Below are 15,414 nucleotides of genomic sequence, written 5' to 3'. Positions count from 1 at the left end.
AGAAGTTCGCTCCTCCCTACCACAAGTCTACACACTCATTCGTAACACTTCCAATCTGACACAATCATTGGTTAGAATGTAACCAATACATGTTTTTTCCCGCCTCCAGGCTTCCAGAGGACACATTGGTCAGCTGATACCGTGTTGGTTGTCGGGATTTGTAGTCAGAACGTCGCCTGGTTCTCGGCTTCACAGTGTCTAACACAGCCACTTCCGGGAGGTGAGAGTGACTCTACAGTATCCGCTGGGACCCAAACATTGTCGGCAGGAAACTGGTAGCAAGATGGTAAGAAAACCCATTTTAACACCAACGTTCTTACGCTACAGTACCCCGTAATTATTATTCCTGTCAGCGTCTCTTTAGTATAAACACTATTGGAGTCATAGGCGAAAAATGGCCGTGGTGTAGTGGGCAGCTGCGCCATACAGATTTTGACACTTTAGATGTGCTATCTATTGTAATCTGTCAAGAAAGACTATTTCTTTGTGAATAACAAAAACTTACAATATGTGAGTTGGTAAGAAAGTCCAAAATCAAGGTTTTTCTAGTGTCATCTGCGTTGCCAATCCTGTCAATACTGTGTGATAATAAAATATTTAACTATGATGCAGCTTACCGGTTAAAGTCTGTTTACTACACTGTTTTTTTCTAATATAGTAGCACCCCTCTCTCAATGTAGAGCGTCAGGCCGCCAGTACCTATTATCTGATCAGTAGTGAAGTCACTATCCTGCGCAGGCTTCTGAACAGCGTAGAATCAGTGACCTCACAACATTCTCTGTTTCCCTTCTTTTTCAGTTTTCTTTTAATATGTTCGACCACCCGATACCTCGGGTTTTCCAGAACCGGTTCGTCACTCAGTATCGCTGCTACTCTGTGTCCATGCTGGCAGGGCCTAACGACCGCTCTGACGTGGAGAAAGGAGGAAAAAGTGAGTAGAGCATCTGTGTTTTCATATAAAGCATAATCATATATCTATCTATCTGTATATCGCTCTATATTAACTGTTGGTTTTTTTTTGTTTCTAGTTATAATGCCTCCATCTGCACTGGACCAGCTCAGTAAGTGTTATATCTAGCTTAAAACAATGAAAGAGGAACTGATTTTCATTTGTATGGTGATATCACTATAACACAATTGTTCCTACTATACGCCGCCAACTTTACAATTCATTGTATCCTAATAATATTACGTAGAAGCGCAAAGACCTGTAACGTGGGGGGGGGGAAGCTTTCTTTTGTTTTTCTTGAGAAGAGAAGATGAAACATTTTATGCAGAAAATAACCACATATTAACTTTTTTTAAAAGATACTACAGTGGTTATAGGATAAGATTGAGCCCGATTACATATATCAATACACACATTTTGTGTTGCATGTAAATGTTTCCTGTGATGGATGTGTATGAATACGGTTCTGTTATTCATAGACATGCTAGTAGGTAACAGAACAAACACCTGTCTACTATGATTTGGGAGTCCCTGCTATAGATTGTTCTGATTATAATACATTTAACTGTGAAATACATGTTTAGGGACTGTTTCTAATAGAATTACAACATTTTCTATAAAGTCCTTTGTTTGAGCAGATCCATGTCCGTTAGCCTAAATTACATTTCATGACATAGCCAGCTTTTTTTTGTAGGTCGATTGAACATCACTTATCCCATGCTTTTCAAACTCACCAACAAAAACTCAGACAGAATGACGCACTGTGGTGTTCTCGAGTTTGTTGCAGATGAAGGGATATGTTACCTGCCTCACTGGGTAAGTAGGAGGATAACGTTGCTTATCTCATCTGCCATCCACTGAGACATTAGGATCCTCCTATTAACTACTTGATAAGTGACAAAGCCACTAAAGTGCTCTAAAATCAACGGGAGTCATTTATTTGAATATTTTTGCAACATGTTATAAAGAAAGTTGTTGCCCAACTATAGATCTGGGTCTGTGTTTTTTAATGTTATTCCATAATCCACTCCCTATGAAAAATACATTACTGTATAAAATATGTAGTAATTATATATGTGACTGTTCTATAAATCTGTTCATGATTGGCCTACACAGGAAGGGAGGACATTGTTAATGTGATCTACTAAATGCATCTTCTAACTCTTGCTACTACAATAAGCTAAAGAAATAACTGTCATGTGTTTAAGCAACATGTATGACTGTGGTCTGTGTTATACATAGATTTTCCATTCCTTAAGTAAAATGGAATAGTACATTACAGTGTACAGAATGTTACCCAACATATCACTTTTTTATTGTGTCCATATCTAACCTAACAGATGATGCAAAACTTGCTGCTGGAAGAGGGAGGACTGGTACAAGTGGAAAGTGTCAACTTACAAGTGGCCACCTACTCCAAATTTCAACCGCAGAGCCCTGACTTTCTAGATATCACCAACCCAAAAGCAGTGTATCCTGTCTAAATATTTCCATAGGAAAGGGTGGTTGGAGATGTCATTTTTGTGTTGGCTTCGGTGGCAAAATTGCTTAGTCAGTGATTTGATGGCTTGCTAATTGCACCTGTCAACAGCTTCCGTACTGTGTGATTTGCAACTTGGACTGTATTAGGATGCTCTCTATCTTAATGTATGTTACATAATGATTGGGAAATGTTTGTGCCTCAGATAGGTTATTGCTATTTAATGTAGACCAATGATGTTATCAGCCTTAACATTCCCTAAAAGATTAGAAAATGCCTTGAGGAACTTCGCATGTCTTACAACAGGGGATGTCATTGCCATCAACTATAATGAGAAGGTATGTGAGGATACATTTTATGTGTCTTGTATTTCAGGAACATTGCCAACGAGTGCATATCGTGTTTGCTGTTATACTGTTTCATTCAGACCTTTAATTTGCATGCTATACAAGACTGAAGTACTGCTTTCGTATAGGAGGCAATTTGAACATAGGTTGTTTATTGACCACTGACCTTAAAGTGCTTAGGACAGTTTAAATCACCAGACCGGCCATGGCGGTTACATTGTAATTGTATACTCAAGATGTTTGAAGACAGACTGGACTCTTTGTACGTCACTTACCATCTTGGTTGTGTTTTAAGAGGGTGCAGTATGAGTAATATAAAGTATAAAAACAGATTAGATGGACAGCATCCTAAAATCTTGAAAGAAATGCAAACATAATTTTTTTTTTTTTTTACATGGTATAAGGTTTTTTTGTTTGTTTTTTTAAGTGGGATTGTGTTGGATTATATATAGTAAGTATGTTTCTGAGTGGAGCGATGCTGTGTTTCTGCCAGCTTTGTAATCCTTACCTCTCTGCTTACAGATTTATGAGCTGCGAGTCATGGAGACAAAACCTGACAAAGCAGTGTCTATCATAGAGTGCGACATGAATGTAAGTTCCAGCAAGTGAACAAAAACACTACTTCCATTTTATATTAATACTCAAATGTAATGGGAAAACATAATTTGCAAAGTCCAGCGGCTGGACACCCCGTTATCCTTGAGCTGAAATAAATTGTAGACACTTTTAGATTGGTTTAGTAGTGAAGATGGCAAAGCAGCCTATACAAGCAATGTATCAAATGTCTGTTCCTGAATGCATAGAGTCGAGTTCCAAATAATTAATGAAATGAAGATCAGATCCATTAATTATTAATACCACACCCATCTGCTTCTAGTAGACTTTTGGAGAAGGCAATAATTAACTTGTAAAGACCTTAGGGGGTCTTACAAAACCTTACTGGCGATTCATATTCATAGTTCATTGTTTGTAATTGGGTATTTATTTAAACACAATAAATAATGTTCTTCCTTCCATAAAGGAATGCATAAAACACAACCTATATTCCTTTATAGTTGTTTCTTTAATCAGCTTTGGCAAAATGTTCTTATCTTGGGGAGGCAGCCTGAAAGAGATCACAGTGTAATAAGACTAGGTACTAAACCCTTTCATTTGGTCTGACACCACGATGAGCATTTACATCTTCATTTCCAATATTATGTGATGTGGTGATTTTTTTTTCTATTACAGGTGGATTTTGATGCACCGTTGGGTTACAAGGAGCCAGAGAGGCACACACAGCAGGATGAACCAACGGTAAGACTAATTCCCCCAATATGGGGTGCTAATTGGCTCTGGATACAATATATAATATTTTATACCCCTTTAATTTTAATATGTTATTTGATTGCTGGGTCCTAATAGTTACCATTTTTTCATGGATTGCACATAAAGAGGTTGGCATAGACATGACTTCTGGAGCAAGGTACAGCACAATGAAACTCGCAGGCCTTGTGTATAACTTGTAGAATGGATGCAGGTGGTATCAGAAAAGTCTTACTTAGCGGGCGTCCAACCACAGTATGTGATGAACAATTGATTCTAATTAATACATTCTTCCTCAGGACATCGAACCAGACCACAGTGAGTACGTAGCAGATGTGGGCTTCAGGGTGAGTCGGTCTTTGTTTCGCTATCTACTACCCCCCCCACCCCCACCCCCACCCCCCCGACAGGGTTTTTACCTAGAAAAGGAGATGCTAAACTTTTGCTATTTCAGCAGTTTACCTTCAACAGCTATCATTGCCGGGATGAATATAATGGACCTTATAGTCTAGCTAATATAGTGACACAAGGGTTGGGCTTTTTGTGCAGCAGTAATTCTGCATAAATGACAGGTGGTTCTAGATAAAGATATTGAAGTCTTCAGTATATGCATGCATTGTTTTAAAACGTGGTTAATGCCAGGTTGTTCATATTCATTCAAAATTCTATTTTAAAAATGTCATGGAGTGTTCTTTTCAGTAAGATACCCAGTGATCCCGTTGATCACCACAGTAAACTGTGTAAGATTGCAAGGCTTTAATACAATACAGTTTCATGATGAACACTGTGGAACAGAAATTTCTAATACATTCCTCCTCTAGGCCTCCCTTTATTTCTGCTGTATTAAGTGGTCATTGAAATTAAAGAAGGCTGAGATTCTAACATAATTGCTTGAATTAAACAGCGAAATTACATTCCAGGGAAATGTTTTTCTTTCCTTTATTTCACAATGATTCTTAGATGACGATGAATGCCAAAAGTGTCCTTCTCCTTGATCGAGTTACACAGTTAACCCAGAAACCATATTGAAACCGATTAAGTATTTGCATCTTAATATTCTGAACTTTCAGGCATTCACTGGTTCTGGGAATAGATTGGATGGAAAGAAGAAGGGAATTGATCCTAGTCCTTCACCTTTAAAACCAGGCGAAATACGGAGGTTGGTGTATACCTATAGTTGTTCATGGTTACGATTATTTAGCCAGTGTTTCTATTTTGGTAATAATGTTGTTTTTGGAAAAAGATGGTCTCCTTGGCTAAATATCAATCTTATTAACTAAATCACTGCGATGGGGATCCCTAAGCAAATTTCCCTTGCCATTCCAGGTGGCACATGAGAAGTAGGCTCCGCCTACCAGGTAGGGCAGGAAACACTATAAAAAAAGGACACCTCCCCCTTCCTCCCCAGTGTTGTTTCCTGCCCTACTCAGGTAGCGGTTAGGCTGAAGCTTACCTCTTTTTTTGTTTTCTTGGAGCCCCGGGGGGGCGTCCTCTCTCCCGACACCCGGTAGTGGTCCCGGTGGATCCAGGGTGATGCGGCAGCCTCGGAGGCTGTAAACTCCGCGGTAATCGCGGTAACACGAGGCTCAGTCCTCGTTATACGCTGCCCACAGCCCAGGGGGCTCACTGGGACGTACATCCCCGGGCTCCGGTTCTCTCCGTCCCGGGGAGGGGGAATCCTCAGCGTGCGGCGGCAGGAGAGCGCTCCGGCGCGAGCAGTTTTCTTTAAGCCGGCAGTGCCGATCTCTCGGCACCCGGTTTTATTATCTCCTCTCTGCAATTACTCCGGCTTCCGTCCGGGGTCACGAGAGGTCAATTGACGAGGAATTTCCGGATGTGACGGTTTCCGGGCCTTGGCGCCTAAATGCCTCTATAAAAACGCCAGAATGGGTAAGATCTTTCCATGCTCTTCGACCTGTACTGTATTATTGGATTTTTTACTCCTCTTTTTTTGCCTGCCTGTGCCTGAGGACTGTATATTGCCTTTTCAAGTAGGTGTTTTCTCTCCTAGTTTAGAGAGAGATTTCTATGGCCTATTCCATTGCTTTCTGATGTTATAATTTTTGTGTTTTCTCCTCAGTATGTCAGACAAAAATCCAGACATTCCTTCTGAGGCCTCCCCACATAGGAAGTCTGTGGGGAAAACGAAACATAAAGCCTGCTCATCCTGTAAAAAGACCCTACACGATCCTACGGCCAAAATGTGCAGCTCCTGCTCTCGGCCTAAAGATGTTTCCAATTCAGAATTTACCTCCTGGTTGAAGGGGGAGCTGCAGTCCACCTTTGACTGTTTTCGTGCCATGGCAAGCTCCGCTCAGGGGCCGGTGTCTCAGCATCATCTTTTCCAGCAGGGTCCTCCAAATGTTCTACCAGATACCCTGGAAGATTATTCGGCACCCTTTTCTGAATTCGACTACAAGTCTAATGACCCCCAGTCTTCGGATGAGGAGGGGGAAGTTAAAGAAGAAACCTTTTTCTTCCCAGTCGAAGAAACAGGGAAGCTAATCTCTGCAGTCAGATCTACTCTAAATCTACAGGATGATATACCAGTTTCAAAACCGGATCCTTTTCAGGGTCACTCTAGGAAGCCGCAGACCTTTCCAGTTCACGACTCGCTTTCGGCCATAATCACGGAGCAGTGGAAATATCCGGACCGGAGATTCTTCACGTCTTCCAGAACCAAAAAGCTGTTTCCCTTTGATGGCAAGAATTCTGAGGCCTGGGAAGTCCCGAAAGTAGACACCGCAGTAGCCAAGGCTACGAAGAAAACAGCCATTCCGATGGAGGACGCGTCCCACTTCAAAGACCCCATGGACCGGCGGGCTGAGAATGCCGCCAAGAGGGCTTTTGAGGCAGCAGCGGCGAACTTTCGTCCAGCCATTGCAATAGCGTCAACTTCTAGAGCCATTAAGATCTGGCTCCAACAAGCGGTGGAAGATCTTGCAGCTATCCCAGGGTCTGAGCAGGTCGCAAGAAACTTGTCCGACACCTGCCTAGCTATTGACTTCATCTCCGATGCTTCCATTGAATCTGTCCGTACATCTGCTAAAGCTACGGCACTTTCTGCGGTTTCTAGACGAGCGCTCTGGCTCAAGTCGTGGTCTGCAGATAACGCCTCCAAACACAAGCTGTGCAGCATTCCGTTCCAGGGGAACCACCTCTTCGGCAGCGACCTTGACACGATTCTAGAATCCACCACGGGTGATAAGCACTGGTTACCTCAGAGGAAGGGACCACCGCGTTTCAGGTCCAATTATTTCAGAGCTCCAAGAGACAGGGAGTCCTACAGGCCCTCAACATCCTATCAAGAGTACCAGTCCTTTCGGGGTAAACCCTACGCGAGAGGCAGATTCCAGAGAGGAAGAGGCAGAGGCAGGGACGGCAAATCAGGGAAGTTTTGACGCCAGCAGGTTTCAGGTAGGGGGCAGGCTATCCGGTTTCCTGCATGCCTGGGAAGAGATCACCTCAGACCCCTGGGTTCTTCGCATCATCAATCAAGGCTATGCTCCGGAGTTTACTCACCTACCTGCCCAGCGATTCCTGCTGTCCATGCCTCCCACAGATCCTTGGAAAAGAGCGGGATTCTTCTCCACACTCAACAACCTTATTCACGAAAGGGCTCTGGTCCCGGTGCCTCTTCAAGAAATAGGAGAGGGAACTTATTCCCACGTCTTTGTCGTACCAAAACCATCCGGGAAATTCAGACTAATAATCAATCTACAGTTGGTAAATGCCTGCATCAGATACAACAGGTTCCGGATGGAATCCCTGAAGTCCGCCACGGAGGTTGTTTCATCGGGGGACTTCATGGTCACTATAGACCTGCGAGACGCCTATCTACATGTCCTCATCAGAGAAGACCACCAAAGATTCCTCCGTCTGGCCGTTCCACTACCTCAAGGGATTCGGCATCTTCAGTTTCGGGCGCTTCCCTTTGGGATTGCTTCAGCACCACGAATCTTCACAAAACTCATGTCAGTCGTCGTGGCCTTCCTGAGGCAAAGAGGCATAAAGGTGGTCCCATACCTGGACGATTGGCTCCTGATAGCAGCTTCGGCATCATTGCTCCAATCTCATCTAGAATTTTCCCTCAGGACGCTCCACAAACTGGGATGGTTAGTGAACCCCCTAAAGTCAAAGTTTCTGCCAAACAGACGTCGGTCTTTTCTGGGAATGATCCTCGATTCAGAAGTACAGAAGACGTTTCTCCCGCAGGACAAGATCCTAAGGTTACGGGAATTCTCACATACAGTCCTGCAGTACAAGTCAGTGTCCCTCAGATCCGTCATGTCCTTGCTCGGTCTCATGACTTCCTCCATCCCGGCGGTTCCCTGGGCACTGGCTCACGCAAGACCCCTTCAACAATTTTTACTGGATCACTGGGATCGCTCCCAGACATCCCTATACAAGAAGGTCCGGCTTTCTCCCCTCGTTCGGGAGTCACTCCGTTGGTGGCTGTCAACCAAGAATCTTTCGCAGGGTCTCCCTTGGCAGACGAGAGATTGGGTGGTAATCTCCACCGACGCCAGTTTGACAGGCTGGGGTGCTGTCATGGGAAGCCATTTTGCCCAGGGATCCTGGTCTCCCCAAGAATCAAGCCTACACATCAATTTTCTAGAACTACTGGCGGTCTGGAGGGCTCTCAGGTTCTGGTCTCCAATCCTGCGGCACAAGTCCATCAGGATCCTTTCAGACAACATCACCGTGGTGGCCTACCTTTCCAAACAAGGTGACACCAGAAGCAGACGCCTGCAGACCCTGACTGCTCAGATCTGCAGATGGGCGGAGTTCAATCTCTGCACACTCTCTGCGGTTCATATCAAGGGGTCTCTGAATCAGGAGGCGGATTACCTCAGCAGGAAATCAGTACCTCCAGGAGAATGGTCCTTAAACAAAAAAGTCTTCGCCCTCATAACAAGGAAATGGGGCACTCCTCAGATAGACCTGATGGCCACGCACCTGAACGCTCAGGTAAAGGAGTTTTTTTCTCTTTCACCAGTCGGTCATCCCCGAGCACTGGAAGCACTCTCGCAGACCTGGGATTTCGACCTCGCATACGTTTTTCCTCCGCTTCCCCTTATCTCCAGAGTACTCCGGAAAATTCGGGGAAACCCTCAAAAAGTCATCCTGGTTGTTCCTTTCTGGCCTCGCAGGATCTGGTTCTCGGACCTTACCACCTTGTCCATAGACGAACCTTTGCTTCTTCCTCAGGTGAAGGATCTTCTCATTCAAGGTCCTGTTCTCCACCCAGATCCATTCCGATTCAACCTCTCTGCATGGCTTCTGAAAGGGAGATCTTGTCCTCCAAAGGATTAGCCGCATCTGTGGTGAACACCATTCTCTCCAGCCGCAAAATTTCTACGGCCACCAAGTACCAAAAGGTTTGGGAGACATTCATCGCCTGGTGCAATGTGCATGAAGTATCCACTCCATCTATCCGCGAGGTGCTGCACTTTTTTCAAGATGGCTTTGATAAAGGATTTCAACCTGCTACTATCAAGGTCCAGATCTCAGCACTGAGTAACTTCTTGGATTTCAATCTGGCTTCTCATCCGTGGATCTCCAGATTTTCTAAGGGAATGTGTAGACTTCGCCCTAGGATCCGGCCGTCGGTCCCTCCTTGGGACCTTAATCTCGTATTGCATCAACTCACCTTGTCTCCATTTGAGCCTCTAGTAGATACCTCTCTTAAGCTGCTCACCTACAAGGTTGTCCTCCTCGTAGCCCTCACTTCCGCTAGGAGGGTGAGCGAAATCCAGGCTCTCTCCAGAGTTGAACCTTTTCTCAGGATTCTGCCGGACTGCATTATCCTTCGTTTGCCTCCAGAGTTTCTCCCTAAAGTGGTCTCCCCTTTCCATGCGGATCAGGAGATCGTCCTACCTACACTCTGTCCGGATCCCAAGAATCCCAAAGAACTGGAACTCCATTCGCTAGACCTGCGGAGATGTATCCTGTCATATCTCTCACGTACGTCGGCCTGGAAGAAATCCGATTCTCTCTTTCTGTCCTTTGCGGGGCCCCGCAAGGGCAGATCAGTATCCAGGGCTTCCGTGAGCCGCTGGCTTAAGGACGCTATCGCTTTATGTTACGTCTCCGCGGGAAGAGTACCTCCCTCCGGCCTGAAGGCTCACTCGACCAGATCCGTCTCAACTTCCTGGGCCGAACTCTCCGGGGTGTCTCCGTCTCTCATTTGCAAGGCAGCGACCTGGAGGTCGATTCATACGTTCGTAAGGCACTACAGGCTGAACCTTCATCTCTCAGACGAGTCTCAATTTGGTCGTCGTGTCCTTCAGACTGGAATCCTTCCCTCCCTATCTTTCTAATTCTTCTCATGTGCCACCTGGAATGGCAAGGGAAAGAGAGAATTCTTACCTGGGAATTCCTTTTCCTTGTCCATTTCCAGGTGGCACACTTTTTCCCCGCCCATTAAAATTTATTGGTTTTTGCTATTATTTGTCTGAGTCTTTCTTTTTAACCACACTGGGGAGGAAGGGGGAGGTGTCCTTTTTTTATAGTGTTTCCTGCCCTACCTGGTAGGCGGAGCCTACTTCTCATGTGCCACCTGGAAATGGACAAGGAAAAGGAATTCCCAGGTAAGAATTCTCTCTTTTGTACTTATCTTAATAGCACTTCTTCCGTTTTTTTTACCCCTTTGAGCCCGGTGGTTTCCATAACCAAAAGATCAAAGTATGTTTTTTTTTAAACCATGATTTCATATTTGATGAACCCACATAAATTATACATCACTTTGTTCAGGAGAACAAAATAGAAAATAATAAAATAGAAATAAAAACATAATAATAGTGATAAAAACCTATAATAAAATAGAAAAAAGCAAGTTTCCAATCTTGCTTAAATGTCCTTCTATATGTCACAGCTGAACAGTGACCCAATTTATGTTCAGCAACATCTGATAACATTCATACCCACATACATCTATTTTATGTTCCAGAGGGCCACATCCATGCTTTACGTATTACTCCATATTACATGTTTTTAGTACTATTGGCTTAAGGGGTTTGTGATTTTCTTTTAAATTATGGTGAAAGGGCTAAGGGCCACTTTTATTTTTTTATTATTATTTATTATTTTATAATTTTCATATATTTCTTTTGCATTACAGTATGGCGCATACATTTTTTAATGCCAATGTTGTCATGGTGACACCACTTCAATCCTAATCAGTTTTACTTTTTTTTTTTTTTTTTACTTCCTTTATATTTGACATTCACATGTGGCTTCATCTGTTAATAATTTCTCTTTTAGGGGAATTCCTAACTATGACTTTAAGATTGGAACAATAACTTTTATCAGAAACTCCCGTCCACAAGCAAAGCGAGTGGAAGAAGTAAGTACTTCGGACGTGCCATCTAACTCTTTAACTCAGTAACAGCCCAGAATTGTGCAGTGAAAATGAATTTACACAAATTAACAATCCAAATATTACATATTACCATTAAGGCTTTTCAAGCAAATGATGTTATTTTGTAATAATATGTTTTAATAATATTTTTTACTCTCTTCCCCTCCGCTGTCCCCTGTACTGATCACACTGTGATCAGTAAGCAAGTCTCTGTTGATAGCGTTGATAGCGTGCGTGCAGTTGGCTAGCAGGGGAGCAATCGGGGACCTTGCTGGATATATCCTGTCGTCCTGTGACCTTCTGGTGGATGTCATCGTTGACGTCTACCAGAAGGGTACAATCTTATCTTATTACTTATGTACCGATGATTACAAGCGAGTGGTCAACCTCTGAACTATTTACATACTTAAGGATTAAGAATCTCATTAATCGGGTAGGAATTGATAAAAACCCAGCATTAGAACACTGGTTGACATCACGTTAAAAAAAAGAAACAAATCTCGACCTCAATCACCTTATAACAAAGATAAGAAAGATTCACCGATCTTACGGCGGGAAGTGACCTGGGCATAAAATTTCCACCGGAAAAATGGCAGCAGACCTTTCTATCAACAAAAAAACATGTCCATTCGATGAATCTTATAGAGACCTATATTAAGATTACATATAGATGGTATTTAGTTCCTCTCAGACTTAATCACTTTTTTATTTTTAATACGTAACGGTACATCAGTATGGGCATAAAGAGGTTAAGCTATAGATTTTCAGCTATAGTCGAAGTGAGAACTGCGTCAGTAGATCAGCAAATCTTAAGGTGAGAAAAAATGCTTGAAAAATCAGAGTAGGGTTATGAGGTATACAGATTTTGGACGGATGATAAAAATACACAGAGAATATTGATATTTATGATCTCTCTACAGGATGATGCTGCGAGTCACTTCATCGCGTTTTCTGGAGAAGGACAGTCCTTGAGAAAGAAGGGCAGAAAACCCTAATTGACTGTTTGAACTGACTGAATAAAATAATAAGCTTGTGGATCATTTGTTTGATGTCTTCATGCAAGCAGCAGATGATACCCCTGCTAACTCTACATAAAGTAGTGTGCGTAAGCGGTAGTATTTTTGTTACAGAGGCTTCTAAAACGGGACAGAGTGAGTTACTCTGCTCATCTACCTGTTATTTCTATAGTTTTTGGGGCTCAGATGGCCATGGTCTCTGTAATTATTCATTGGTTGTTAGCGGAGCCACCAGTTAAAATCTTACGTACACCATCCACAACACTCAAGACAATCTTTTTTTCCAGTAAGAATTTCCTATTTATCTCCTCCAGCATGTAAAGAGAGACAAAATGTTGGAGGAACGCTTAATGAACCCTTTAGGGCAAATAATGTACACAGAATTATAAGAAAAAGGCTGACAAACCATAGCAGGGATGCCATGTAGAAAATAATGCAGTGCATTTGTAAAATAAAATGCTTAATATTGTGTATGTTTTCATTTGGTGTGCTTTTTGTTTGCCATTTTTAAAATTCAAGCCTTGCTAGATAAGTTACATTTGGGCTTCATTCCATGTCCCACTGGAGCTTGATGGCACTGCGTATATATCACTTTCCGCTGCCTGCTTTCTCGACCTGCGCCAACCGTATCTAACGCTGTTGGATCTTTGTTGTCGGAAGGGAGCACACGCTGGCACCCGCTCACATTCTTAGAACAAAAACAAGGTGCTGATTAGACCAAAAATAATATTTGCGCTTACAGTGTAAAAGGAAAATAAGCCTTTACTGATCTATGATTTTATTCGTTCCTCTCCAGGTGTAATCACAGAACATGACTTTAACAAAACTTTTTTTCAGTTTCTATGGCAACTATCTTATCACTGCCTGCCTTGACAGTTACATGTCAAGTGTTCCCAAAATATAATTTAAGGATAATCTGGCACCCACATGGTAATAGCACAGGAGCTGAAGCAGAGTGTGTGTATATGGGTGAGTGCATGGCCTTAGTGGTGTTAGAGCGAGTTTGCATGTTAGTATGTGTTTTAGTTTCAAAATAAGAAAGAATAGTATGAAAGGAAGCATTTTAAAAACCTATGCATGTGAGGTATTATTCTACTCAGGGTCACGTTTTTTAGCTAATTCGTGGGGAGGGGGAACTCATTTCAATTGCACGTGTTTGTTTTTTAATTTCAACAGTTTTTTGACACTCATAGCAAATTATATATTTTACAAAAAAGTCGATAAAAATTGCAAAAAGGCTCCAGTCACTTAGGGAGTTCAAACCCCCGGTCGCGAAGGGGTTAAGAATAGGTAAATAACTCTTCACACATACATTCGCTAGGCAACTGGCTAGCCCAAAGAACCGCCAGTGCGCAATAGCGCCCATTTGGTATCAGTGGCCACTGAGGTAAAGTTTCCTCGTACGCCACCGGTTACTCCCCCGCTAACACCATTAGAACGTCAACGAGCCCAATTAATGTGTACAATAAACTAGCACGTTCCTGATTGGATAACATTATCACGACTACAGCTCAGAGCCCGAGGCCTATGTGGAGAGTGGGCTGGGTCTTCTGGTTTCTGAGTAAGCCCCGCCCCTTTGATTTACGCTCCACAAATTGCCGCGGTCGTCTATTGGCTATGCTTCTTACAACAGCTCCTTGCGATTGGTTTACATAGTATGGTGGGCGGGGTAGAGAGAGACAGGAGGAAGCAGCATGGCTGCCAGGGACACTTGGAGGGTGAGTGTAGAATCGGTGGAAAACCGGTAAATTCCAGGATGTGAAATCGGTTTACGGGAGGCAGGCCATAAACAGTAAACTGTTTATGTGTCATCGCTTCCGGCCGGTATTTTACATCTCTCAGTCGGTAAAGTGCCTATAATTCCGTTTTTTTATTTATTGTCAGCCTCCCAGGGACTGCAGGGATTATTGGGCAGAATGGAAACACTGCATCAGCCTAAGAAACCGATTCCATCACTACTACACCCACGGTACAGCCCCCGTCTGCCAGCAATGGAAGCTCGACTACAAGAATTGCAAGGACTGGGAAGCCAATATGAGCAAAGAGGCAAAGGTAAAGAACTTTCATCGCCACTTATAAGCATGTTTCTCGATTCAGCATAGAAACTAATAAATTATCAATCTCTGTATATTCCAGGTTTAAATGCTGAAGCATTAATGCAAGTATTATATCAAAACAAGTGTGTGTGTGTATGTATATATATATATATATACACACACACACACACAATCTATATGCTTGCAGTACTAACTCAAATTGTAGCATTTTAATTGTTAATGTAAAACCAAGAGTATCCAGGGAGTTTATATTATTCTATAAATTAATATAGTATCATAAGCAATATTTCACTACACCTGTTTATCTCCTTGTCAACATATGTATAATGGTATAGCGTTTGGTGCTATGCCTAATAGTACCGTAGTTACAGGATGATGTGCAGATAGTTGTAGTGTATAATATGCACCTGCCCTATTGCAATATACAATGCTAGTTCCCAGGCACCCTGTATTGTACATAGCACATTTAAAACCGTAACATTATAGCTTTTTGAATGGCTCATTATTACAAGCATTTTCTTACCCTATAAAAAAAAGAAATCTTCACACATGTTTAACATTCAATAGGGAAGCTTATTTAAAAGATTTTAGAACAAGAGGGCATAATCTAAAACTAGAGGGTCAGATGCTTGTGTTATGTAAGGAGGCTTTACTTTACCAAGAGGGTGGTGCATAACTGGAACAGTCACCCGGCAAAAGTGGTACAGGTTATCACGATAGATGCATGTTGAAATTCCCCCAAAACATGACAAAGGGTTGAGCAGGAACAATACTGGCAGATCAGATGAGTCCAATAGTTCTTATGCCATCAAATTCTATGTTTGTCTAAAATTATAACTTTGTATACTGGAGGCTTTTTAATTCTAATAATTGCTAAAATGTCCTTGTTGGATTCTT

At 42.6% G+C, this 15,414-nt stretch overlaps 2 protein-coding genes across 3 annotated transcripts in view; both read left to right on the top strand.

Moving 5' to 3' along the window:
* Nucleotides 1–798: 798 nt before the first annotated feature.
* On the top strand, nt 799–12,929 carry UFD1 (ubiquitin recognition factor in ER associated degradation 1). Its single transcript, XM_053471043.1, has 11 exons — nt 799–931; nt 1,029–1,061; nt 1,644–1,765; nt 2,290–2,420; nt 2,695–2,767; nt 3,299–3,367; nt 4,007–4,072; nt 4,381–4,428; nt 5,152–5,240; nt 11,348–11,429; nt 12,365–12,929. The coding sequence occupies exons 1-11, from the start codon at nt 811–813 to the stop codon at nt 12,437–12,439; spliced, it is 909 nt and encodes a 302-aa protein (XP_053327018.1). The 5' UTR covers nt 799–810; the 3' UTR covers nt 12,440–12,929.
* A 1,169-nt stretch (nt 12,930–14,098) lies between these two features.
* Nucleotides 14,099–15,414, top strand: part of C1H22orf39 (chromosome 1 C22orf39 homolog) — a 255,521-nt gene continuing 254,205 nt past the window's right edge. For both annotated transcript variants that reach the window (XR_008355043.1, XM_053471018.1), the window contains exons 1-2: nt 14,099–14,178; nt 14,345–14,512. Coding sequence is in view for 1 of the 2 variants with exons in the window: in XM_053471018.1 (XP_053326993.1) it covers nt 14,155–14,178; nt 14,345–14,512 (192 nt within the window). In the remaining variant the exon portion in view is untranslated. The remainder of the gene's footprint in view (nt 14,179–14,344; nt 14,513–15,414) is intronic.

The sequence above is a fragment of the Spea bombifrons genome, chromosome 1 (assembly GCF_027358695.1).
Source record: "Spea bombifrons isolate aSpeBom1 chromosome 1, aSpeBom1.2.pri, whole genome shotgun sequence".
Taxonomy (NCBI): domain Eukaryota; kingdom Metazoa; phylum Chordata; class Amphibia; order Anura; family Pelobatidae; genus Spea; species Spea bombifrons.
The sequence above is the reverse complement of the archived record's forward strand: the minus strand, read 5'-3'. Positions and strand labels throughout refer to the sequence as shown.

Bases quoted from the DNA above. Each gene is read 5' to 3' on its own strand.
- UFD1 (XM_053471043.1), top strand. From the start codon at position 811: ATGTTCGACCACCCGATACCTCGGGTTTTCCAGAACCGGTTCGTCACT. The intron at 2,421-2,694 runs GTATCCTGTCTA...ATTCCCTAAAAG, and splicing joins ATCACCAACCCAAAAGCAGT to ATTAGAAAATGCCTTGAGGA. The intron at 4,429-5,151 runs GTGAGTCGGTCT...CTGAACTTTCAG, and splicing joins TAGCAGATGTGGGCTTCAGG to GCATTCACTGGTTCTGGGAA.